General features: G+C 33.2%; 1 protein-coding gene across 4 annotated transcripts in view; it reads right to left on the minus strand.

Moving 5' to 3' along the window:
- The window catches only part of Cipc (Clock interacting protein circadian), a 55,460-nt gene that overhangs the window by 16,287 nt on the left and 11,378 nt on the right, over positions 1-27,795 (minus strand). Inside the window, exons 1-2 of one of the 4 annotated variants that reach the window (XM_036373192.2) lie at positions 24,221-24,992; positions 6,385-6,455 (exon numbers count right to left, since the gene is read on the minus strand). The exons of 1 other annotated variant lie outside the window; for it this stretch is intronic. Coding sequence is in view for 1 of the 3 variants with exons in the window: in XM_014230092.3 (XP_014085567.1) it covers positions 24,221-24,248 (28 nt within the window). In the remaining 2 variants the exon portion in view is untranslated. Of the gene's footprint in view, positions 1-6,384; positions 6,456-24,220; positions 24,994-27,795 lie in introns of those variants that run through there. 2 more of the 4 variants (XM_014230092.3, XM_014230091.3) reach the window with 2 other exon arrangements.

Consider the following 27,795-nt stretch of genomic DNA (forward strand, 5'->3'; position numbering starts at 1 on the left):
CTTTGGGGACCGATGCTGGTTTTTACAACTGAACCGCATATAATATTGTCTACAGAACCACTCTGTTTAAGAAATATTTCTAAACTAAAGTTTACCGAGGCTCCGTTGTCGTTGTGCTTAAGGTTATCACGTATGCTTCATGGGTTTGCAAACAACCGTTACTGTAGAATTATAATATGGCATGTGGCAACAGTTTTTATGATAAGGAGACTTACTGAGCTTTGCTTTGCCTGGCATGTTATGATAAGACATGCCTATGTCTGTATGTAAGTATGGACGTACAAACGAAGCGCGTACGAGGCAGCACCGGAAATATAGGCTTAAAGATGTGCGCCGATTAACTTTAATTAGTTACGGTGTGTAAACTTGTTGACTTGTTATTGCTCACAACTACGGTTACAGTGGTGCTCTGCCCTCTGCCACCTACGGTTCTTACACCCTCTCTATTGCAACTAGCGGCCTTATTGTGCCTTGAAATAACTGCAACTCGCTTGCTAGAGTAACCTTCCAATTGCTTGCGAAGGCAACTTATAAAATTAGGCGTAAAACCTCAGAAAGTCATTGGAACATGAAATTGAACATTATCGAGGGCGAACAAAAATGCTATAATAATTTCTAGTAGCTGTACCAACAAAACAACACAAATTATTTGCACACGTGTGAGCGCTCATTACACGCGCTATCAAACACCAAGCAAGCCAGCCTACCCATTGTAAGCGGCGTGTGCAGACCCGTTTAGCGGGCTATATGTATGTTTATTGTTATGCCCAAAACGCGCACTGATTTCTACAGCACTACTTTATGTGTGTGTGTGTGTGTATGGTATGTATGTTAATATGAAATATTTGTATACACATATACATATGTGTGCATGTATTTGATTGTTTGTACACAAACCCATTTGAAGTTTTATTGATCTTTTACAATGCGCTTTGTGAATGACGACAACAAATTTTTCTGTTGTTATTATTATTACTATTTCTATTATAATGTGCGATTCTTCTTTCAATTTTCTTGGTTATTGCGTTATTTGGCAATCACAAGCAGTGCATACATATATTAACGTGTGTATAGCTCGCTGGCATTGTTGGCTTTAATGCATATCTACATATGCATATGTATGTGTGTAAGCAAATATATTTATTTTATACGCGCGCGTGTTTATTTACGAGTTTCTTCTTTATTTTTATTAATTTTTTTCGTCAATCTTTTTTTTTTTTTTGCCTTTTTGTTTTGATTATTTTGAATGAAAGTAACGGGGTTATGCGCGTGTAGCTATGCCGCTGTATGACTGTAGTGACTGAAGGCTCATGGAATTTCTTTTAATTTACTCGCACACGCCCACTTAAATTTGGCCAGCAGCATATTGCTGATTAGATCTGTTTTGTTGTCAGATTATGGAATTCTGAGCAAAATAAATGCGATATATGTACATACATATGTTATGTACCATATATTATTTTAAAAAGTAGTTGGGATTTGCTGCTAAATAAAAAATATAATCCATCGAATGGAATTAAAAAATTTACCTATACCGGCTTGAAGCGTAGCAGCTCCTATTACTAGCTCACCTATGTATAGTCATATTAATAGAAGATACAATTGATAGAAGAGGCGGTATGCATCACATTCTTCACTATCGGTATATCAGATATAGTTGAAGTATCCATCAGTTTCAAAATTATTGGTGCCATCTCAATTTATCTGAAAGTTGGAACAGATTTTATCCATTTCTGTCACCGTACAATGGTAAACTCTAACTTTTTCTCTAATTTTATGTCTTGATTTCTTTTAAAATTTCTCAAATATTTATCGATATGCCCGGTATAAATCAAGGAAAGTCGATAATCCGGAAACCTCATTTTTGGGTATGTTGAGACTGTGGAAAGATCTGAACCTTTGTTTTTTTCATTTTTGGCATCAACGCACAAGGTTATCCGAAAAAGATGCTAACTTCAATCATTTTCGGTTAAGAGTTGCCGTATTGCAGGAGCACTATGTCTACAACATTTTGCTTCGATATCTTTGCCATGATTAAGTTATCGATTGTTATAATTAGTCCCTCAGTTTTAAGCTATCGATCTGAAATTGTGCACCGGTCTGCTGCTCATTTGTCCAAACGGCCGATATCGAACCACTATAGCATATAGCTGCCATACAAACTGAACAATCGGAATCAAGTGCTTATATAGGAAATATTTTTTTTTTTTGAAGTAGTATTTTCACAAAATTTGGCATGAAGTATTTTCTAAAGTAAAAGTAAAATGCTTGCATGGAAAATTTTTTCATTTCACGAGATATTTTCACGAAATTTGGCATGGATTTTTGTTAAAGGCAACAGTACAATAATAGACATTGTTCAGATCGGATCAATATAGCATATAGCTATCTTATAAGTCGACCGATTAATATTAAGTTCTTGGATGGTAACTTTTTTTTTTGTGAAGGGTATTCTAGCTTCGGTGCAACCGAATTTAACTTCTATAAATTTATGTATGTGTGTATGTTTTTGATTGTTTGAACACAAGCCCTGAAATTTTATTGGCCTTTTGTAATGCGCTTCGTAAATAACGACAAGACATTTTTTGTTTTAGTTATTATTAGTATTTCTACTTTATTTTTTCTTTAACAGTGCGCAGGTGCATATAGTCGTATACCTCGGCAGTCATATCTCTGATAACCTGGCGAAATAGCCGAAAAATATCAGGCGTCTCAACAAATTTGTGGCAGGCTTAAAGCGCTTTGTCAATTTTTAAGGGGCTTTCGATTGTATTTTCTACTCAACACACGCAATTTAAAAAAAAAACTTACAACTGTTGGAAGGTACAAGCCGAAATGTGCTTGTCAAGCCCCGCTAAACAGTTGCCAACTTTTACACGTCATTTTATCATTACTGTCAAACTAACGGAAATGATATCTGAAAGCGTTGATTATTTGTACAAATAACAGATCGTCGGCTGTTGCTCTAGTGTTGGTTTATCAAACATATGTATGTATATTTTGTTTGCTTGGTGCTAATTAAGTTTGTCGAAATGAATCTGGACGAAAATTCATGACATGGCGAAGGAGCGCTCCGAAACGCTGTTGCCAGGCACACCTAGCTATTAGAAATGCCAATGAAAGCACAAAAAGAAAATCAACGGCGCATGTCTTCGATAAGCAAGACAAATTTTGAAGCTGTAAAACAATACAACAATGGAAAAAACACACACATACACGCATATATAAAACAAACAAACAAGACGAACGGGAAGTCTGCCAGGGGGAATGAGAACAAACACAGAGACAATCGCAGGAAATGGCAAATCAGAAATTTGAAATTCACTTAATTAAAGTTTGGTGTATATCTGTGTGAGTTTGAGTGTGTTTGAATATGCTTATGGTAGACGCTGTGATCATACACCCACAACTTCACTGAACATACCTAACATACCGCGCTGCTACAATAATAATGGCACTATAGCAAAAACAAACAAGTAAGGAAGACCTAAGTTCGGATGTAACCGAACATTTTATACTCTCGCAAAGTCAAATGGTATACTCGTTTTAGATTGCTTTGTGGATCTTGCCGCCTTGTTCTATCTTGACCGATATTTTCGGTAAAAAGTTAACTATAGACACTGGGCTCCACATATTCAGTACCTAGGGGCTTGAAAAGTTTTGGTTCGATTTAGACAAATTTTTCACCCGGATATTAACTCGTCTCTTCATCCTGATCATTTATATATATACAATACCGTATATCTAACTCGATTAGTTTCAGGTGATACAAACAACCGTTAGGTGAACAAAACTATTATACTCTGTAGCAACAAGTTGCGAGAGTATAAAAAAACAACAGTGGCAGCTGTAGTGCTGTGTACATATTTAACAAATGTATTGACAACGCGTTTCCTGCGAACTTAGACAACCCAAGAGCGACGAAGTGTCCGACACTTACTTGGTCACTGGTGCAGCTCTGTATGTGTGCAAGTATGCATACATGTATGTGGTCAGTTTACGAGTATGCGTAACGCGCGTGTGCGCAATAATTTGAAACAAAAAATAAATAAAACAAACAATTGTACTTATACATAATTCACTGGAAATGCTGAGTACTAGAGTGGAGCCAGCAGATACGCAAGGCAGCGGCGAATATTTATTTGCGCTCAGAAGAAAAAAAGTGCTAATTTTATTATCTAAGCACATGCGCGTGTTAATGCCATTATTCAAACACACGAGCTTACTCATATTATACATACCTGTACCTTAAAGGGTATTTCAATTGCAGAAACTTCATGGTGTTTATCTATTGGCTGTCATGTCAGTTTTCACTCGGTGTCTCTCTAATCCGTTGCTGTTATAGGCATGTACATATATATGTTTATACGAATATTAATCGAAAATTGCCGTGAAAAGTTAAGCGTTTATGTTTACTCAATTAAATGATAACATTTTATTGCTGAAATGCGCGTCCGTTATGGCAAATGATAGTGACCAAAGTTTGGTAGAAATTAATCAGTCACTTAGGCAAAACACCTGGCCGATTAGCCAAGAACAATCAGTAGTATATAGAATACTAAGTAGTGACTACGAACTTGAGTTTTCGGTGAGTTCACGTATGGCACATTGCGCCAGCACTTAGACCTACAAATTTAATGTGAGATTCACCCAAATGACGCTGATGAAATACTAAAAGACGATTCCCTCGATCGACGGCAACGCATTTGATCAATGAGCTTGCGACAGCATCGCGAGCACGAGCTTAAGTCGGGTCTGAAAATTCACAGAAGTTCAATACTTGTTCGTTAGCTGGGCTAGAAAAATCCAATTCTTATTCAAATAAGAATACCAACCGACAAACAGTGTTTCTAAATCTGCTTGAACTAAAAGAATTCACTCACACGCTGCACTTGGAAGCATTTATTAGAAGATCCGCATTTTAACCACACATGGATATCAATCGACGATGCATGATTTTTAAAAGAAAAATGGAACTTATCAGAAAACACGCCAGTTACTTGTGTTCCAGCTTCCGTCGACTACCTAAAACTGCACGGACTCACAGCAATTCAATAAATGGCTTAATTGATCGTTCGCTGATTTACATTTTATACACCTAAGATTTTTTACCGACGGAGTGCGTTTTCTAAACGATAACTTGAACAGATAAGAAACCACTAAAGTAACTTCTTAGAAGACCTACATTTCATTGATTTAATAGACTTTATCTAAGAAGTGTGTTGCCCATAAGACGGCTTAAGTTACTCAAAGAAGTAAAAGACTTAACTGGGAGAATCGGTTCCAAAATTACCAGAATATTAGTAACGACAAGGGCTGAAAGAATGGGAATGGAATAGTAACTAGGGGATTTCATACAGTAAGACGTCAGCTACGCGAGATAAACTTGTTAAACTTTGGCGCAAGAAGGAAGCTATCGCTGGTACAGTAACTCCCACCCACTAAGCGATTAATTATATATTATATTTATACTTCTAAGCGATTGTTTATTAGAAACTATCTATCGTCTAATTGATACCAGTTAGAGAAAGGCGTGAAGCATATTTTCCATAAATATTTTATTAAAGATAAACTGCGATCGTTTTAATGATTTAGTGGTTTCTTTAGAAAGCTATTAAACTGTACGCTTCCAGGAGCGACAACTTGTCTAACACTTTATTGCCAGTAAACAGCTGGCGGCAAGACGAGGCGCACGGATCGCTTTGATCGTTATGCCTTTGATCCTCTGCCAAGAACATAGTAGCAACTGCAAAGTGTATCGAATGTTGTACACTACCGCCCGCTCTGACAGCTGTCGCTCACTGTGCTTATTTCGATTATTGTTATTTAAATTACAGGTATTTATTTAAAGTGATCTGCATAACTTTGTGCTGATGTTATTAATTCACACCAATGACGACTGAAGGCAGACACATACATATATACATGTGTACATATGTAGAACGCGGTTGGCAATTAGGTCACACTGATGACACGTGTCTGTCGTTAATATCATTCCCAACATTGTTGCCTTCGACTTATTGTATAATGCTACAACTACATGTATATTTTTATATGTAGGTGCGTGTTTGAACAATGGTGGACCAGTGGTTTACCTCTCTGTTACTAGCTGTTTCACTTTCTCGTTAGCGTTTTTGCTTGTTGTTTCAACCAAAGTCACAATATGATATTGCTATTGTTATGGTTGATGCTGTTGTAGTTGTTGTTGTTGTATCGACATTTTCACACATATCGCATTATGTTGCCGACAAATATGCGTCTCACCAACATAACACATTTAGCTAATGAACCACATGTCGACACTTTATACACTGTAAATAGCACATACACTCACACAAACACACATAGCCACACACTGAATAGATGAATGTGCTTGTCACTTACAGTCATTTAGGTTAGGTTTAAGTTGATTGTCCCACAGAGATAAACGAATACGGCTGCGTTTAGATACAAAACTGCAAACGGAAGCAAGAAGAGAATAGAAAAGTGTAAAAGTAAAACCGGATAAGTTAACTATAATGAAATTAAATGCACTAGGCAATCATGTCTGCAACACGCCATTCAGAAATTAGTGATACGAGGCATATATACCATAAGTTTTCAACATTTAGTAGTATACATGTAGGCGTGTAAGGTAGGTTACTTTGAAATTACCAACTCTAATGTGACAAAATGTCACTAGAATCGAATGTTATTTGTGTTTTATTTTGTAACCGCTTTAGAGTAGCTATGAGTACATAATATAAGAGAAATGTGATGTTTTCATGGCTAGTGGCCACTTATAATTGCTTTCGAAAAAATCTAAAACTAAATTCGCCAGCTTCCACTCGGATGTCTATACTAATGCTTTCATAATTTTCTAATATTTATGTTACATAAAAATTTGTAATAAATACTAGATGCACTACTAAGATGGCTTGGTATTTTAAAACTCGCCTCAGTTATTTCAAAGCTAAAGCTCTATCAAATGACTGACAAGTCTATGATATCACTATTATATAATAGTAATTGCCTATAATTTCGTTGAAAACAGAGTAAATGCTTCGTGATCATGACAATCGTTTTTGTAACGGACCGAAATCGTAAAAACCCGATTGTACCATAGCCGAACACGAGTTGCCAACTCGATAATATTACCCAAAACTATATCTAGAAAATTTTAAAGTTACACAGCTAACTAGTTCCATCTTTACCATTACGCACATATATTTCTATACACTGGTAAATATAATTGAGTATTTTTACTCCAAGTCCTCACGCCAAAAATCACCACATACCTCTACTATATGTATATATTAATAATGGAAAACATGTATCTATTCACCGTGTCATTCGAGACTCGCTTTTTCACTCCTATTATTATTATCAAAAAGTTGTTACGTGCCGACAATTATTATCGACAGCAATAACGTTCAACGTAATTTAATTAAATTAATTACAGGAAAAATGCAAAACAGAGACGATGATAAAGCACACATGTATGGGACGGAACGCTGGTGTTGAATTGCATTAGTGGTGGTTCACACGCGCCGCTAAAGTTAAGTATTTAAGCACTTGAGGAAACGACAGCACATACGGACAGACATACAATAGTTTTCAATATAAAAGCATTTATCACTTGCTGTTTAAATTTGAAAATTGTATTCCATGCAAATATTTTCATATTTTTGAAGAAGTTTTCGGCTTAAACTTTCAAAATTAAGTATTCGTATACAGTCCAGATATAAAATCTGGAACTTATCGATTGTCGAGATAAATATTTATAAATATATATATTTTTTCGACCTCTCAAGCGTTTGCCTAATAATGACACGAGGACTCAAAGTAGTCTTATTTTTTTCAAATTTTCTTTTGGTGTCGCTCTGTGCATTCACACGGTCAAAAAGAGTCCAGCAACTCGAGTCTGGATTTTCTGCATTCCTTTTCACTAAATTTTCGTAAATATTTGTGCGGTTCGACTGCGCAACACTGCGTGCTGCGTATTTCATTTATATTTTGCTTGAATGAAATACCATGAATATGGTAGAACAATATGCATAATACAAGTACCTACCCGCTAAATAGTTTCAAAGAAATACTAAAGACGGGAATTCCCTAATCCACAAGAATGTATTGAATATCCGCTACTAATATTTTCAAGGCCAAATTTATAATAGGAATTTCCTAATCTTTAAGTATTAAAAACTCATAATTTCTTTACTCCGTATTAAAAATTCATAATTTCTTTACTCCATAATCTATATCTTAATTTTCTCCTTATTTACAATTTTTGAAAATATTTCTATTATTCTATGCATACATATTTGCATATTACATACAAAAAATAGATAACAGAATTCAAATTTGCATTCGAATTCATTTGAAACCGAGCGCTCTTGCAACCATTCAAAGGATTTGAAAGTGAAAAGGAATGCTGAAAAGGGTAGCAGCGAGCTGTTACGAACAAGAAAACAAAGCGTGCCACCCGAACACAAGTGGCACGGTCCCTTCGTCTTTGCTCGTCGTCCCTTCGCCCACAATAAACTGGTTTGAGACTCTTTTGAGTCCCAATGTAAAAGCGCACTTATAGTGATACCAGAAGCCCTAAAATGACAATTTTCAAACATAGCATGGAAAGAATATATGCAATATAAGTTATCGCAATAACAATAATCAAATTAGAAGTATTGTAATATTTAAATGAAATATTATTTTCGATAGAGTTGCCACCAATCGTAAATTAACTCAGCAATATTCTAGCAACTATCAAAAGTAAAATATTTGCTTAAACACCGTCTCAATAGCATTTGTAAAGTCTTGAAAAAAGACATATTTGCGCATAGAGTTACCAACTTTTTTAAAATGCTTGCCGAATATAAGTACACACATTTCAGATTGGAGTTGCCATTTAACGAAAAAAGTTAAAACTAAGGAAGATATGGCAAAACGTGTGCCAAATATGTAGATGACGTTTAATGAAAGATTTTAGAAAGTTTTGCGGAAGACTTCAATATAAGTAATGCTTAATTATAATGCATCTTTGGAGCATACGTAATACAAAGAATGATTGAAAAAATTAAATAGAATTTGATATAACCATAAGTTGAAGACTTTGCTATCGATAAGAGTTTCAAACAAAACTGACAGTAAAAGGAATGCGTCTTTTATGATATTTTCGATTTGTGTTTTGGTTAAAAACAAATGTAAACAATTAATATTACGAACATACATGTGAGTTGTGTTATTCACCATGTCAAGATTATTCTTTTTTTTAATTTTTCTAATCATAAAGTTAATGCTGGTATTATGCCATTTTTACGCAAACAATAGATCCATACAAGGTATCTATTTAATACTCTGTTTATTTCACACATCTCATTTGGATTGAACTATGTGTAGATAGCAAAATATTGAAAAAGCAAGTCGGAACATTCCGAAACACTCCAAGCAATTCCAAATTGGTACACAAGCGTAACTGTGAGATTACCTGAATCGGTAATTACAGCCAACGGTGGAAAATTTTCCACACATATATGTATATATATAAGTATGTATATATGTATATATGTAAGGTCATTTCGAAACTAATAATTCACACATGTTTATTTATCTATACATACATACATACAAACATACACATTTTCCATTTGCACGTGTCAACGTTTCCGTTCAGCTCTAATTTCCCAAACTCACTACTTGTTGTTTTAGTTGTTGTTATTGTTGCTGTATTTGCTTTCTTCATGTTTTATTTTATGTCTTCGTTGGTGTCATTCAAATTTAACGCTTTCCTACATAAAATTTACACTCTAAAATATTAACAACAACAGCAACAGCAACACAATCAAAACAGCATTGTTATTTTTGTTACCGTTGAACACTGTCATTGATATCAAATGGTTGCGCGTGCAGCTTCATATTCACGATTATGACAAAATACTCCGTCACACATACGTGTAGGTATGTTTGTGTTTGCGTTTGTACGTATATATGCATCCCTACAAGAAACTGCTGATGGGTTCACCAATACATTCACATTTGTTATATCAGTACTGATAGTCAAATGAACAGTTAAATGACAATGTCAATGTTTACGATTTTTCCAAAACCAAATTCTGTATAGGTCGAAAAGAGACAGCATACATTTCCATAGAGCTTTCGCAAAGTTGTGAAATACCTATGTAGCTGTTATTCCGTGCGATAAAACAAAAGTGTTGCGTGCTCTTGTGCAATAACTTCTTTTGTGTTAAAAAAAAATAAACAAATAACGAAGGAGTTCCCAAATATAATAACGTATGTTGTTATTCAGTTTGAAATAATATTATATTTTTAGTCAATTTTCATTATTATTTAGGTATTTTTAATTATATTTAAATTATATTTTTCTTGCACTCCTTTTTTACATATATGTACTCGTATATAAATTGTAGCTATGTTAGCTTTTCAGTCATAACTGACAATTTTCAGCTTTGATGAATTTTTGATCAGCAATGACTCAGGAAAAGGCATAAGAGTGAGTAGTATAGATATATAGTGCATCAATTCTGAATATCCATGTGTTAAGGGAAGATGCAAAATCACACATATGCGTTAGTTTACATTAGTTCTTGCACAAGGCTCTTAAGAAAATGATAGAAACTTTGTTCTGCGCTCTGACAAAAATTTATATAGATGAGTGTCACTGTTCTTGTAGGGCATTTTTATATTTTCCTGCATGTGTGTGAAAGAAACATGCGCATGTGTCTTTTATACATTCTTACATACATAACGACGCTGCTTTTAATTTTTATTATGTTTTTGATTTGTTTTTTTTTTGTTTTCAATAGTCGCTCGTGTTCTATTGTTTATGTTATATGTTTAATGGTGTTTTATTATTTTGCATTTTTGTTTGGCTGCAATTCTAATCTTTATTGGCAGACATTTTCATCGAAGTTTAAACAACAAAAGAGATTAAAGATTGTTTTTCTTTTTTTATTTATTTTAAGTTTTGAGGCATTATTTTTCAATTTTTTTTTTCATTTTTAATTATTTCTTTATTTTAAATTCATTAAATTTTTTTATTTATTATTAATTTTTCACTTTTTTTCGACTTCCTCTCTCTTTGTTGTGGATTTTTGCAGTTTTCTTTTGTTTTGTTTGGATTATATATATTTGCCAGTTGCTATTGTCGTTTTTTGTCATGTTTTGTATTCTCCGAAAATATTACGGTTGTCAATTTCGCACACAAGCAATTATTTTTTAACACGAAAACAAAAAATTAAATTTGAAAGCTAATAATTTCTGGCCAATGGCATATTGCTTTTATATAAGCAACAAATTCAGCGTGAACACGTATATACACAAATTTTTAAATTTTTATCTGATCTAAATTATTAAATATTAGAACTGTGGTGAATAGCGTTAAAACATAATTTCCAGCGAAAAAATATATTTTTACTATAACTATTATATTTTTTACCTACTCATCTAAAATAACAAATCTAAAAAAAATAATAATAAAACATAATGTTATTCATATTAATTGATATTAAAAATGTTTTTCTCTTCTTCATAGCTAAAAATTTAAAGCAATTTACTTAAAGTCAGAATTCTCATTCATTCATTACTGTGTTTTGATTTTTAGCTTCTACACATTTTTTAAAATTATTAATTGTATTATTAAATAGTAAAAAAATGCTACATCTTATTTGTGCTTTAGCACAATTTAAAAAAAATAACTGCCTCTTTTATAATCTTTATTTTTACTAATTTCATTTTATTTAAAATTTTTATAGTTCATTTTAATGTATTTTATTTTTTATTTTGTTTTATATCACTTTTTATTGTATTTATTTTTAATTACTCTTTATATTTTTCTGCAATAAAACAATCTTTGTTGCTATTTTTCAACCAAACATAAAGAAATATATATTTTTTATATATAAAATTGATTGAAAAATTGATAATTTCCCAGTTTACACCAAAGCTGCTTAACGCCACCCTTTCTTCACCACATAAAACACACTATGTGCTTTCTTGCCTGATAAGTTGACAATTCTAGTAAATTAATTATATCTAAATTCTAATTAAAAATTAGCTATTTATAAATATGAACTGTAAGTCAATCACATGCTTCTTTTGAGTCATCAAAGTGAAATGTTGCTTAAGCTAAGCACATAGTGCAGCAAACAGCGATCCAACAAGACTGCCGAAGCACAACAGCAATATGAAATGTTATTTATTCTTCAACCAATAGTGCGCCACTATGTGCCTGACTTTATGCATGGTTATCAGGCAGCACTTAAAAAATATTTGAAATGAAAAAGAAAATTATTCTCAGCAAATCATCGGACATGCAAATCAACTCAAACATGGAGCCAATAAGACGTGTATGGCATTCAGAAATAAATTGAATTAACGCAAGTCCGAGTGAAGTAGAATTATAAGCGTAGACCCGTCACTCTAGCCGTGAAGTTTAGTAGGCAAAATTGTGAGTGACATTGGCATTGACATGCTTGTTCATATATGTATGTATTTTATTGACGCACCTATTAGCCGCCATGTGGTGGGAAACCGTATGTCATTTAACTTGAAATAGCTGCAAAACTCCCCGGTCGATTTTAGGTGACGCATGTGGAGCACAAAACGCTTCAAGGCGCCGCTACAAAATATTACACAGTGGGATTAATTCATTTAGCACAATTTATAGTAATGCATTGCTTCTTTTGTAAATAAATAAATTTGTTCCTATTTATAGAATCTTCATGTAGTATTTTACATTTAAACACGTTCAGAAATTTTTTAGCGTAAAACAGGTATTTAAAGTTTTTCACCATAGGAGTTGTGAATTTCTGTTGTTAGCACTGTACCAGAAAATACCAAAAATACTGTTCATAATCCCAAAAAGAAGCTTTGAGGAACCAGACTGTTATGTGGAAATTTTTATTGACGCTTCTTTACTTTTTATACACGCTAAATTAATGATTTCCCCAAGTTACCTGTTGTGGAAAAAATAATCTCCAAGCTACAAAATAAATGTTCATGTTCTTTATGTGTTTATGCATATATTTTTTTTATTTTCACCATAATTGTGGCGAGTTTTTTTACAAACACTTTCCTTGGTTATATCAAAGGTTGTCACAGAAAGAAACTTAAATTTGCATTGAAATAAATTTTTATAATCTGATATTTTATTTACACCATAGCCGTGGTGTAATATATTATATTTTCTTACTTCCATGACACTTCTATTAGTTAATACCAAACATCGTTTACAGTCACTCAAGGAATTTCTATTTTGTTACACAACTATGCATATTTTAAAATTTTAAATTCACCACAGGTATGGTGAATTTTTTTAAAACTATTTGTACTGTCTCTTATCAAATGTCTTATTTAATATCGAATGACCGATATTGAATTCGCACTAAAAGCGCCAAAATTCCGCATTAAATGGTGTGGCGGAATATCAAAAGCATTAACAGTTGTCAAACGCAAAATTATGAGTGCAAAAAAAATATATTTTGTTACAAAGATATGCATATATTAAAATTTGAATTTCACCACCGCTGTGGTGATTTGTTTATAAAAATTTTAGCGTTTTAAATTTATTTTCAAAATAGCTGTGGTGAACTTTTTTTATACAGTCTTATTTAATATCGAATATTCGGTATTGAATTTGCACTAAAATAGCAAATTTCCGCATTAACCTATGTATTTTATAGATATTCGGGAAGAAAATCTGTCAAAATGTAAAACAAAAATTTTTAATTTCCACACTTCAACTGTACATACATTTGTACAAACAGTGTGATATAATATTAAAGGTATTAGCAATTATCAGACGTCAAATTATAAATTTGGAAACCCCCAAAAGCAACAAAAACAAATAGCTAAATACAAATAAACAAACTTTGATGATAAATATTTAATTAAATATGCTTACACGTGTTGTCGTTTTTGGCCATAATCGTACGGACACAACAACAACGGATAACTATTAAAACGCGCGCACGTTAGTAATCATCGATGACTCGCTACGCACATGCTCGTATGTTTGTAAGTATTTTCGTGCATATATTTAGGAGCGCTATGTCGTTACGCGCTCGGAGACTCACAGCGAGCGAGTTCATGTTTGCGTTGCCGCCGAAATGCGCCACCTAATACTTTCGCTCAGCACTCCAAACTGGCACGTGTGTGAATCGCACAAACATTAACCAGATATCTATCTAGCATTACTAGTATTACCCAGAAGCAAACGTTGAATAACCTCTAAAATATATACATATATAAATGATCTGCATGACGAGCTGAGTTGATTAAGCCATGTCCTCCTATCTATATATACGTATAGTTTGTAAACGTCCCTTTCTCTCCAAGAATATTAGCATTTCTCGACACAAACTGAACGATCAAAATTAATTTCTTGTTGGAAAAACCTTTTTTTATTCACAATTCTTCACAAATTCGGGATGATAGCCAAACAGAATGAACGATCAAAATCAACTCTTTGTATTATTTATACTTCTTTATTTGTGAAGGGTATATTCTAGCTTCGGTACCGAAGTAAAGGTATTTTCTTGTTTTTTTTACACCAACATACCTGTGACTCTTATTATTATATTATTGCTTATTTGGTTATAAGTAGTTGTTGTTGTAGTTATTTCAACATATTTTGGCTCTTGGAAAGAGTAAAAACAAATGAAATAAATAGAGAGAAGTAAACAAAAATTGCTTAGCGCGTTCACCTCATTGGTTTTTATTAGAATATGTATATGTATGTGTATGTAAGTGTTGGCGTACTAGACTTCGGCATAACTCATGCATTTATGTACAAGTATGTACATAAATTAATAAATATTTGGCGTGTCAATGTCTCAACACGCTTACAAACACAAGCTTACGCTCCATACATATGCAGAATGTGCACAAACACACATATTTTTTATGGATGGAAGTGTGTGTGCAGAGATGACTTTGCACGCGCACTCCTCAATCATCATTGCCAGCCCTGCCGTGTCGTCGCAGTTTTGCCGCTTGACAAAGTAGGGCGTAGCTTTCTGCCGAAATTGAATAGTGTCATCAGTGCTAAGCGCATACTACCGATAACACAACGCACAACTAACATTCAAGCATACATATATATGTATGTACGAGTATATAAAAATATAAATAGGTGTGTATATATGAGATTAACCTCATAAATGTTGGCACGTTTCGATAATAAGAAGTGAAAACTGGCTGGAAGCTTAGAGTTACAAGGTTCATAAGACTTAAAAAAATATATGCTTGTGTATATACATGAATGTATACTATGTAATATGTACAAATGTATGTATGCATTGACATATTTGTTTGCTCGTGCATCCACCGACCTTCAAGCAAGAAGTTAGTACATACATATGTATATAAAAAACTTACTCAAGCACTCATAATTACAGTTTTTTTTTGTTTTTGATAACAATTAGACGAGCCCGACCTCAATTAGAAGTATCTAAATAATTTGTCGAAAGAAAAAATTTTTTGATATGATATAATATATAATTTTTTCTCTTACTTAAACCATGAAGTGAGTTTACTAATGAGTGCACTCATAACCTCACCGCAGATTTCGATATTAGGCCTTTTAACAGCCTCAAAAAAATACTTTTTTGGTATCGGTCTCTACACGGTAGGCATTCATAAACCTCCGATTGAAATTTTGCAAAAAAAAAACTTTTCCTAAAATTGATTAGCCTAAATAATATTGGGAGGCGTCTTTAAGCTTGTAGAATGCCGTACTTATTGCATGGAAATCGCGGTACACTCCTCAAAAAATATTTGTTACATAATATCGCAAGCGATGGCAACTTTCGATTTTTTTTTTATGAGAAAATCTTTCCCAAACTCCGTCAGTTGTGTTTTAAACTTGCAGAACCTTCCAATATACGAATTAAAAGCGAGATTGGGGGTATCTTGTTTTTATACTCTGAACAGGGTATATTAAGTTTGCCACGATGTTTGTAACAACCAGATGGAAACGTCGGAGGCCATATAAAATATATATCCATATGATCGGCATGACGAGCTGAGTCGATCTAGAAATGCCCGTCCATTTGTCCGTCCGTCTGTCTGTCTGTATATACTCGAACTCGTCCTTCAGTTTTTGGCATGGTTTATTATCTCAGACAACAATGCAATATCCGAAGAACTTGTTGAGATCGGACCACTATAGCATATAGCTGACATACAAACTGAAAGATCGATATCAAGTTCTTGTAGGGAATATTAAGTATTTGTGAAGGATATTATAGCTTTGGTGCAACCATAGTTAACGGTTTTTGTTCTTTTTGATATGATTGAATACAATGTAACTAAGGTTAATGATCGAGAGCAGAACTCGATGAGTCAAGTTCAGTTCAGTTGCCAGCCGAGGCAATTGACGGTTTTTATTCAATTGCATTTGTATTTTATTTATATTTCGAAAAGGTTTATAACGTCAAAACAAGAAAACTCCAGAAAAAGTTGTATGACATGTGACTCATAAAAAAATGTTAAAGCTGTATAGTGGAACCTAATCTTAAAATCTCTTAACTAATATATTATCAGTCGGGTTTTTTATTTTAATAATTTTCCGTCAAAATGCCTACTATATTTGGAGAATTCTGCATAATCTCATGCAGAAGATGTGAAGGAAAAATATAGCAAACTCCCAAGGGAGTTTTAGAAATCTCTTTATGAATTGAATGAAATATCAAATTTCAATTTAAAATTTCTAAAAAACAAAACAGAGCGATAGCCGCTGATTATTGAAATGGTCTCCAGGTAAAGCGGGTACTCATATATGAGAAGTTTCCAGACAAACTGTAAATTTCCAGGATTTGAGTTTAATTTTAATATGAATACTCTAATCATTTGGCACGACGTTTCTGTTGGTAACACTTCGTGAAATAAAAAAGTGCTTACATATGTATAATATATGCGTACATATTTACGTATGAGTACCACAACTGATAAGCAATTTTGCCAAATTATTTGAACCATTTTTGTTTTTTAATTAGTTCGGTGCCTTTGTTGGTTGCCAGCTACGTGTCGACAGTACAGCTGGTGAAAGGCGTGGAATTATTGGAGTTTTTTTGGTTCTTCTTTATAATGAATGATAGGAAAATTACTAGTGATTAAATGTGCGTAAAAATATTTTGCATTAATCTATGCAAACTATATTTAAATTTATTTCAAAAGTAAATATTGAAACTAAAATTATTTGCATATGCTTAAATATTTGCCCACAAACAAAAAACGAAATGTGTTTTATCACTTGTTTCATATTTTTTTTTAGGCATAGAGGCCTTCTGCTTTAATAGCATTTCAGTGAAAGAAAATTAAGAAGTTAAAATATTCTCAGACAATATTAAACTAATATATATAACAACATTTGATACAGATTGTTTGAGTATTATTGTGTGCATTGCATCTTATATAAATAAAGAAATAAAACCCAACATATGTATGTATGCTGTTATAATGAAAATACATATGTACATATACATATATAGGTTGAGTAAAATAATAATCAGTCTTCACTGTTTCAATGCACTCGCGTACATAACATACTGAGGCGCACACGCGCCGAGAACTTTTAGCGTCACGCTGGGCGCATTGCGCCATCGCCATTAACTGTTGGGCCTCTGGTGCATGCTTTATGTGCATACTCATGCGTACATATGTAAGTAAGTTTCGATATATGGTTCTTGTATACCTATGTATAAATACAATTTTTATATGTTTGGCAAACGAAAAATCAGTCTATAAACTGAACCACCCATTGGGTAATGGCCATGCACACAAATATGACAATTGACAGTGTTTATCTCAAGTGTATGCGAGTGTGAAAAAATTATTGAAATTAAATAAATTATGGTAAATGGCGTAGTTATGAATAAGTTACATATATATGTATCTCTTTACTGTAATTGTATTTTTGTGTTGACAGTTAAAAAAAATTCCACTAGTTGTATTTTTTAAAAGGATATTCTTACATACGTATGTACATATATACACAATGCACTAGGTAAATGAAACTCTCTTTACATACATGCACATTTATTAAGTTTAAATATTTAAAAAATGTGTTTTTAAGTGATTTAAATAATTAAAATCATGAATATGTTTTTATAAATCAAAATAAAAATATTTACCACATTAAAAAATAATAATTAGAATAACTAAAATAAAGGTTTTACTATTTTCAAAAGTTTTCTTAAAAACACAATAAAAATACGTTTTCAAGTATTATTATATTATTTGTTTTATATATAAAAATAAAACTTTTTAATACATGAAAAAAGTAAAAAAATAAATTTTCAAATAATTTAACTTAAAAAACAATTTAAATAATTAAAAATAAAATTAATTTAAATAATTCAAGAACTTTGTTTTTTTTTATATTTAAAAATAAAACAATTTTTTTTTACACAAAAATATTCATATTTTTTAAAACAATTTTTTTTATTATATCAATCAAGTACCTACTCCTGTTCCTGTTATCCTGCACTTACTGTACACTTAAAAATGTGTAAATGAACAAAGGAACTGTTTACGCGGCTTTAAGCTGTATTAGTAGTGTGAAAAAAGATGAATAGTTCACAAAAGGCATTCGCCAATATGTATGTAAGTAATACGAGTGCAAATGACTATTTTGTGTGCGAGTAACCCCTTGACTCAACGTAATCGACTATACAATATATAGTAATAATTATCAACAACTGTCTAGCATTGAATGTTGGAGTCATGCATTACACAAGTATATATACATAATGTAGTAGTAGTATACTATCTAGTAGAAAATGACAGCAAAATTTTTAAAAACTTGACTTCACTTCTGACATAACCTAAAAATATGTATGTACGTTTTTCAGTAATCGCCTGGATGGAATCGCATGACAACCAGTCGATTAATCTCAAACCGGATATTAATTGTGCACATGCATATTAATAACGGCATTTTAATATCCGTTTGTAATACTACGCATTTTCGCTTTACTTCTCATAATATTTTAAGTTTTTTTTCCAGTTATTTTTAAATTTTCAAATTGCTTTAACTCCGCTTAAAAATGTTCATTTCTGGGAATCCACTATCAGTGCGAAATTCTGAAAATTATCTAAAAGGTTTATTTGTGGAATTATTCAAATGCTAACATACTAAGCATGCAAACGTTATTCATATTTATATTTATTTTGTGTAAATATTTATTTGCCTTTACATTGTATTGTTTTATGGATTTAAGTACTATATATGCACATGTGTGTATTTGCTTTTTGATATTTACTTCTTAACAAGCAAATGAGTAATAAAAAAAATACGGTTTATTAGACATAAATATTTGCACATTTACAATAAACAGTTAACAAAGTATTAACAAGTTAATTAGCCCTTAAAATGTGTCTAATTTTGTCTTGTTTTGTGTGTGATACTTGTATTTCATTAAACTTTAAAAAGCAAAAAGAGTTGTTGTATTCTTTTGAAAAACAAAAATTTCATGTTAACCCTTTAGCGGTACCGTGGTGTATTTAATTTTCTAGATAACACTAGATCTTTTTGAAAATATTTTTGAGAAGAGAAAATTGTAATTTCGCTCATTTAAGAAAACAACTTTTCTAATGAAGTGGTAATTATCTTAAATTAAATCTGTATAATCTGGAGACCACTTGTTAGAAGCAACAATGTTTATTGGCTCACTTAATGGTTGCTTGAAAACTATTAGAACAACATTAAGCTAAAACAACTATAATTTCTTTCATTAAAACATTAAATTTTCAACACTATAATTATACCTTTGAGACCATTTCTTTATTTTAAATTTTCAAATTCTGATTGCTGAAATTGTTTAAAAAAATTTAATAAAGTAGCTATAATTTTACTGTTTAAATTCCTACAGTTTTTTCATTGAAAAAATATTTTTCTAAAGAATCACATCTAACTGTAAATATCATTTTTCAAATTATTTGGGTTTAAGTGAACTTTCACACCATTTTCTGTCATCTTCACTTTGTCACATAGCCAAGACATATACCCACTAAAGTATTGTAGAATATATCTTTCTTAGGTGTCTAATATAATTACTTTTATCTCTTTTTTTGCTTTCATACCTACTATAAATCAATAAGTAAGGTATTATATTAAAAGTAAGAATCAGCGCTATATAAGAATTATGGTATAATAATAGTAGACGTGGTGCTTTTCTTAAACGGCAATTTATGGCAATCCATGCATAGTTATCTATATGTATATATATCAAGCTAGCGTTATATGTAATGATAACATATTTGTGTAAATTTGACGTATCAGTAACGCTATTATACTCCTGATCAATTGAAAATTTAATTTTAAAATTTTGTTTTTATTAGTTCTATTAATATAAAAATATAAAATTATAATAACATACCTCAGACAAAAAAAAAAAATAACTGTAAATCCAGTTTTAAAATACTACACTCTTATCCTGTTTTGCATACGAAATTTATGCAGAGCCAGATGGAATCCATAACAAAACACGAGCACACTTTACCTTTTACATTAACACCCCGTAATTCCAGGACCGATCCACACAGCGTGCCGCTGTTAACTTTTGCGTACCTCCCTTGTCTACAGATAACATTAAAATCCCACACTAACTCACGCCATTGCTCGGATGAAGTTCGCTCCGATGCGACTGTAAAATGTCACGAAGACAAGCTTACGCTGCCGGGATAGCAGACAAGAAATACAAAAATGGAAATAAAAAGGAGGATATACCCTAGAGGTCGACCGGTCAAAGGCGCGTGTGCCTATCGGCATATTTGCGTGTGTAAAAATTTTACAATTCTCCTTCTTAAAATTCTGTGTAATATTATTCGACGTGCCAGTGCTGTTAAGGCATTCAACTGAACAGTGGTTAAGTAGTGGATAAATTACGGTCAATACGGAAACCGCCAAACCTCCAAACCAATGCTTCCATGGAACTACTTTGAAATGAAAATGAAATGGGTGGATTCATTTGGTACAAAAAACCATATTTAGATTACTATGGGTATGTGTTATAAGCATGGTAAATACTAACTATTTTCAAGTAATCTTGATGTGTGACGATCGAACAAACAACTGGTTTAAGTTCAATAGGCTGACATAAAAAAATGGAGAATGGGTATATACGTACTCTTCTGCGTTTAATACAAATAGAAAACAACGAGAGTACAGAATTGGCCAATCGATGACAACTCCTATTTTGCTTTTCCTTAAGAAAAGTGTTCACATTTATATGTATGGCTAATAGTTGCTTAAACAAATATTTGATTTCTAGCGGATTTCACTCTAACGGAATGCTTTATTGCTCTTTATCCTTCCTTTTAAAAACTTTTGTAATGAAACTGAATTTCTTTTTATCAAATTTGTTTGTAGTGAAAAAGTTTAGGATAACAGTTCCAGGCTTTTCAAAATGTATACTGTAGTTTTAGGTAAAAATATCAGCCACCTAAGAAGTTGTCGATCTCTCACTACCAGATTGTCGTGTGATTGTCGACGGTGCTGTCGAAATTATTGGAGTTATTTCTCAGAACACTTGAGTTTCTTCCCTTTCAGACGCTTCGATAATTACTATCAAGATTTAAGAGAGAAGTTTACACATTGTTATCGATGAAAGAACTCAGTAAAGTCACCGAAATTTGTTTTAGTTATGAAGTAGATGAGTGGAGTGGTGACAAGTCAAGCCAGACATATAATTAAATTTATTCGTTATTTATACATTTTTACCAACTTTATGAAAAGTGTTTTTGTAAAGGTTCATGGTAAATATGCTCTTGCTGAGTGAATGTCCAAAAATGTTTTTCACAATTTAAAAGTAGTGATTTTGTCTTGGAAGACGAAGATCATCCTGGACGGCTAACAAAGTTTGAAGATGAGGAACTGGAAGGATTACTCAATGAAGATTATTGCCAAACACAAGTAGAGCTCACAGAATCTTTGGGAGTTCTGCAAGCAGCCATTTTAAAACGTTTAAAACTAACAGCGAATATATCCAAAAGCAAGGAAGATATTGGATGCCATATGAATTGAAGCCATGGGACGGTAAGATACGCTTTTATATGTCAGAAATGCTGCTTAAACGGTACAAAAAGAAGTCGTTTTTACATCGAACTTTCTGACTGGTGATGAAAAATGGAACCATTACTACAACCCTAAAAGCGAAAAATCATAAGTGAAACCTAGCCAACCAGCGAAATCAACGCAACTAAAGCGATGGCTTGTCGAAAAGCGCCCGTAATTTGCTACTAGATACGAGGCAATAATTTATCGTAATAACAACACTCAGTCTCTTACAGCGCGAGGAACCGATAACAAACTATTTTAATAACAGCGGCTGTGAAGTTTTGTTTCATCCGCCTTAGAGCCCTGTCTGCCCAGCGTGACGAGCAGAGTCGATTTAGCCATGACGTCTGTCTGTCTGTATATCCCTCTATCAGTCCCTCTGTCTTTTTCATTTGACGAGATATCTTCAAGAAATGTGGCACGGATTATTTCCTAAAGCAATGATGCAATGCGAAGAAATTATTCAGATCGAATCACTTTAGCATATAGCTGCCATACAAACTGAACGCTCAAAGTTATTTTAAGGAATCTTTTGTATATGTGGAAAATTATAGCGTCAGTGTAACCCTGACAAAGGCAGTTATGTAAAGATTAAAAACAAAATCTATTTAAAATATATAAATATATTTAAAATGTTTTTTTTTATGTTCTAAAGCAACCCTGGTGTCACAACCTATTTTAGTTGCATAAATAACAAAATTTTCGAAATATTTTAATCAAGTTACCGTTAGATGCTGTTAATTCAACTATCAGATATCTTGATATATTTTCATTAGAAAACCCACTTTCTTGCGCCCAAAAATAGCCGCGACACAATTATCTAGTTTTAATTCCTGCCAAGGACACTGTAAGCCTGTGCTAAGCATGAGAAGAACGTGCAAATCGTTACCACACACACACATACATAGAATACATTTTGATATAGGCAGGAGCAGATACTAAGAAGTACATTTTGTCGCGCCAATTGGTGCTTGTATTCGAAATCAAAGCCAGCTGCTGACGGTAGGATATCCTTGTGTGCACACCTATATATGTATGTATATAAATGTATATGTTGGTATTATATTTAATATGTATATTTGTATGATATTATATATGCAGGTGTGTATGTGTGTGCTTATTTTGCGCATTGAACAATGCGTATTCACACGCCTGTCCTATTCGACCTAAATTCGTCCTTGGCAATGTAAAGCCAACTGCGGCGACTGCTTGCAACAATAAAGCTGGAATATACCTATTGTATATGGATATGTATATATGTAAATAGGGAAGAGAAGCGAAAATGAATGAGAGAATAAAATGTATAAACAAGAAAATGGCTGCTGCAGTAACCATATAGTATACATATATATCTAATTTATGTATATACTCGTATGTAGGTATATGGTAAATGTATAGCTGTATTTATGGGTGTATGCGTGTATGCGTGTAGCAGACAACGCAAACAAACGATGACAAGATACAAAATTCAGCAATCAAAGAAATTGTGTAGACATTGGAGGGCGATTCACGATTTTACTGTAGTTATTGTTGTTGCATGCATTCGTGAAACGGCAAGTGCAGCATTGCCGTTGCTGCTACATGTATGAGACACGCAAGCATGTACAAAATTATCTATATAAATATATAAATGTATGTAATTATGTATATGTATATATACATATATACATGTATATTCTTCATGTGTATATATGTATATGTAATTGTGTAATTGTATTTGTGCGACACGACTTTGTAGGCGTTTTTCATTCGCTTCGGCTTGCTTTTCGCAACTTGAATGCCCCGCTGAAGGCAGATTGACAAAAGCCCACGTCAAAACAGAAATGAAAACTACTACAATAACAATGACAGCAAGGGAAGTGAGTAAATTGTTTGCGACATCACTGCGCATCGTCACTGCTGCTTTGTTTGCTGCCGCGCACTCATACACACATACATACACACACACACATGCGAACAATTTTTAACTGCACACTTTGGTGACTTAAAAGTGTATGTTTTTGGGTTTGTATATATAAAATGGCCTGGCGGCAGCGGCACGTGTCGCCGGTTTCCACCCCCTCCGCCACCGTTTGTCTATCGCCAGTCATTTATTACTTTCTCAATACTATTTATGGGGTTTACATCTGTGTGTTGTTGCTGCTTAAAAGTTAAAATACTTACAGCGTTTTTTGGAAGATGTTTGCTGCATGCAACGCTTCGCCGCGAATGTTTATTTTCGCTTTTATTGCTGTATTTTGCACTTCCTGTACTTTGTTATTTTTATTTTTCAAAACTTTTTCTGTTTTTCCTTTTCTTTTGTCGTGTTTGGCCGTGGCACGCTGACACGGCAAGCGCTTTATTGCTGAATGACTATTTTTAAACACGGAATCACACCACTATTTTGCTTTTGCACTTTGCACTTTTTCGCCAAAACTTGTTTAGCGTGGACTGTGCGAGACGCTAAACGACTTATTTAACACTATTTTCGCTGCAACCGCACCAAGGTTCTTCAATTTGCATATGTGTATGCATACATGTGCATATACCTACATATATTGACATATACAATGTATATGTATTTTTATATAAATTTCAATACAGCCTCTTTTTTTCGGCTCTGATAAATTTTTATCTATGCACCTGGTCATAAATTAGTACAGCTGTCCAAATTAAACGCGTCCGCATCCAAAATACCCGTTATTTTTTTTTTCTATGTGTGTTTGTATGTGAATTAGTGTTTGGTTTCATGCGCGTGCTTTCCTTTAACGCTCTGCTTCTTGCTGAACGTTTTGTTTATGGTCGCAAAAATTGCTACGCTTTGTTGGTAGACTTTTCGTTTTATTAGAATTTGCATCGGCGATGCCGTTAATACAATAGACGCCCGTCCAAAAACGATGTGTGATGTACGATTAAGCTAACGCGAGTCGCGAGTGTGGTGTAGCTGCGAGTAGCGTACGCTTTTGTATTTGGCGTGTTGATTTCAATGGGCTGCAAAGTGGTGAAATCAGTGTTGCCCAATACATATTTTAGCCCCGAGCGCATTTAAAGTTTTTCATGCAAAATATATGAGCTTCGAATTAGAACCAGCGCAGACGTCCTATGGGTCTTGAAAGTACTATTAACCCTGGGCCTGTCCTCACTATAGTAGTGATAAACGAAAGCATTTATTATTATAAAAATCTATTCATACTAAATTTTAAAATTTTGCGACTTCAAGCGTCTTTTATTAATCTAGAGCACAAAATTTTGCAAAGCTTGAGCCAAGATTTGATCGCCATACTAAGTTATTATAATTTATTTAAAAAAAAGCGAGAAAAACGTTTACTTCAATTGTATCGAAGCTACAATACCCTTCACAAGTAAAAAGTGTTTCATACAAGAACTTGAATTTGATCGTTTAGTTTCTATGGCAGCTATACGCGCTAGTGGTTCGATCTAAACAATTCCTTCGGAGATTGTAGTATTATATTAGACAGTAATCCGTGCTAAATTTCATGAAGATATATTGTCAAATGAAAAAGTTATACATAAAAGCACTTGATTAGGATCGGTCAATTGGCTATATGCTTTAGTGATTCGATATCGACATTTCGATAAATGAGCAGCTTCTTAATATTTTGAATATGCTGTACTACAGTAATATTGCAAAAACTTTGAACTACATCAGTTTTCGGTAGGCGTCATTCCATTTAAAATATATACTTCAGATTTCTCCACTAAGTTCAGCTATAACCTGCTTCAATGTTTATCTGAAAACCGATCGCATCATATCTAGAATCATAGCAAAAATTTTGCAGCCCGTTCACAGTGCTGTCTTCAACAGGGGTGTACGCAAAGGGGCGTTTTAGCGATGCAAGTTTAGAATAGTTTGAAAATGACACTATTGAAATATACATTAATACCGTTTGTCATTCTTTAATTACCCATTACTACATAACCCATATGTATGTAAATAACTGAATAATGTATAACTCAACGAAACAAAATTTTGATTTGACCAAAATAAAACGGGAATAATATAAAATTTCCCCCAAGCTTACAAGCGTCATTCAATACCAGCAGCACTGGCATGTTGTGTATAAGAAACTCACCACGGTAGTTGAGAAGCGCCAACAAGCTAGTGAACATGGAGAGACAAACACAAGTATTTCCGCTTCGATTCTCTCACAAAGCAAAGTGTATACATATACACAAACAGTACATACACACAAATATACATACATTATTATAGGTATGAAAGACAACACCCCCCACCCTGGCGCGGGACAAAAGTGTAGTACTCTCTCGGTGCACCGTTTCCGAAACAAACCACCCCGAGTACGGTGTATGTTATAGTGTTAATGTGCCTAGCGGAACGCAAGTACGTATGTATGGATGTATGTGTGTATGTATGTGTGTGTGTACATTTGTTTAATACGCTTTTCATTTCATTCCATTTTATTCTGGCCGCTTGTGAGCCTCTTTTCGCAATGCTGACGCGCTCATACATACATACACACTTACATATTTAGATACTCCCCCAACACCATCAAACACCCTCACACTCATACTCACACACATTTAACGAATTTGGCAGAAGTGTAATGTCCGTTTAGTCGCACGTGTAAACCATTTCACCAACCGCACCTATACCTTGACCTTAAAGCGTGTTTACACATACACCCGCACACACATACATACATACATATACCCTAGTATGAATGGATGTACAATATGTATGTGTTTGCGTGCGTGACAAAGTATTTGTTGTGTGTACGAATTTTAATGTGAAACGCGAAATATTTATGCATGTTGGTGCACACGAGCGCTTACAAAAAACACAAAAACAGAAGAAGAAGAAAATATAAACACAATCACGCACATACACACACACGCACACTTTTTGGTTACAGTGTATTTTGTGAATGAATTAAATTGTTGGCGAATATCTTTTTATTGCCGTTATTTGTATGTATGTGCGAGCAATTAACTTTAGTTAAGGCTTAGCGTAATTATACGATTGTAAACGGAAGTAAAAATAAAAATAATAAAAACAGTAGCAAACACAACAAACAACAAAAGTTACATTGTAAGAGGGCGCTAAATATGTACATATATTTTCGCCAGATATTTATTCCCTTGATTTCGATATTATGTAACTTTGCGCGGCTTTGAAGTGAAGCTGAAGCAGATATCTTTCTGTTATACATAAGAGGATGTAAATTAAAGTAATTTAATATTTTTTTTTTTCAGTAGCGGTAACATTTTTTACAGTAACAATTAGATAATTATGAGAGCATAACATTAAAGTCCATAGATATGCGATTGAGTTGAGTTTTCCATCTGATGAAATCTGACCCGGACTGACAAAAAAATATACATTTTAACTTATTAAAAATAAAACTTGTTTATCGTTGAATTATCTCCACAACCTTGAATTGTGAGCACGAATTCAAGCACCAAGACCTCATTTTATAGGAAGTACTATTTATTACAGACAAGCTCCAACCTTGTAGAATGTTCTCTATATGGAAAAATTCTAAAAATCAATAGTAGACTGTTTGAAGTGCCACAGACAAACAAATAGCAAAGGTGTAAGCTTCGTTTTTACTTTTGACAGTTAGTGTAACTTTTTACCGACAAAGACAAGTTAGATTTGATGTATGACAAAAAATGGCTAGAAAGGGAGCAGCTCTTGAATTAGACGCGCTAACATAGAAACGATAAATAGAGCAGAAGAGCAAACGATGAACTCCAAAAGCTTAACGAAGTAATGA

Source organism: Bactrocera oleae, chromosome 2 (genome assembly GCF_042242935.1).
Source record: "Bactrocera oleae isolate idBacOlea1 chromosome 2, idBacOlea1, whole genome shotgun sequence".
Taxonomy (NCBI): domain Eukaryota; kingdom Metazoa; phylum Arthropoda; class Insecta; order Diptera; family Tephritidae; genus Bactrocera; species Bactrocera oleae.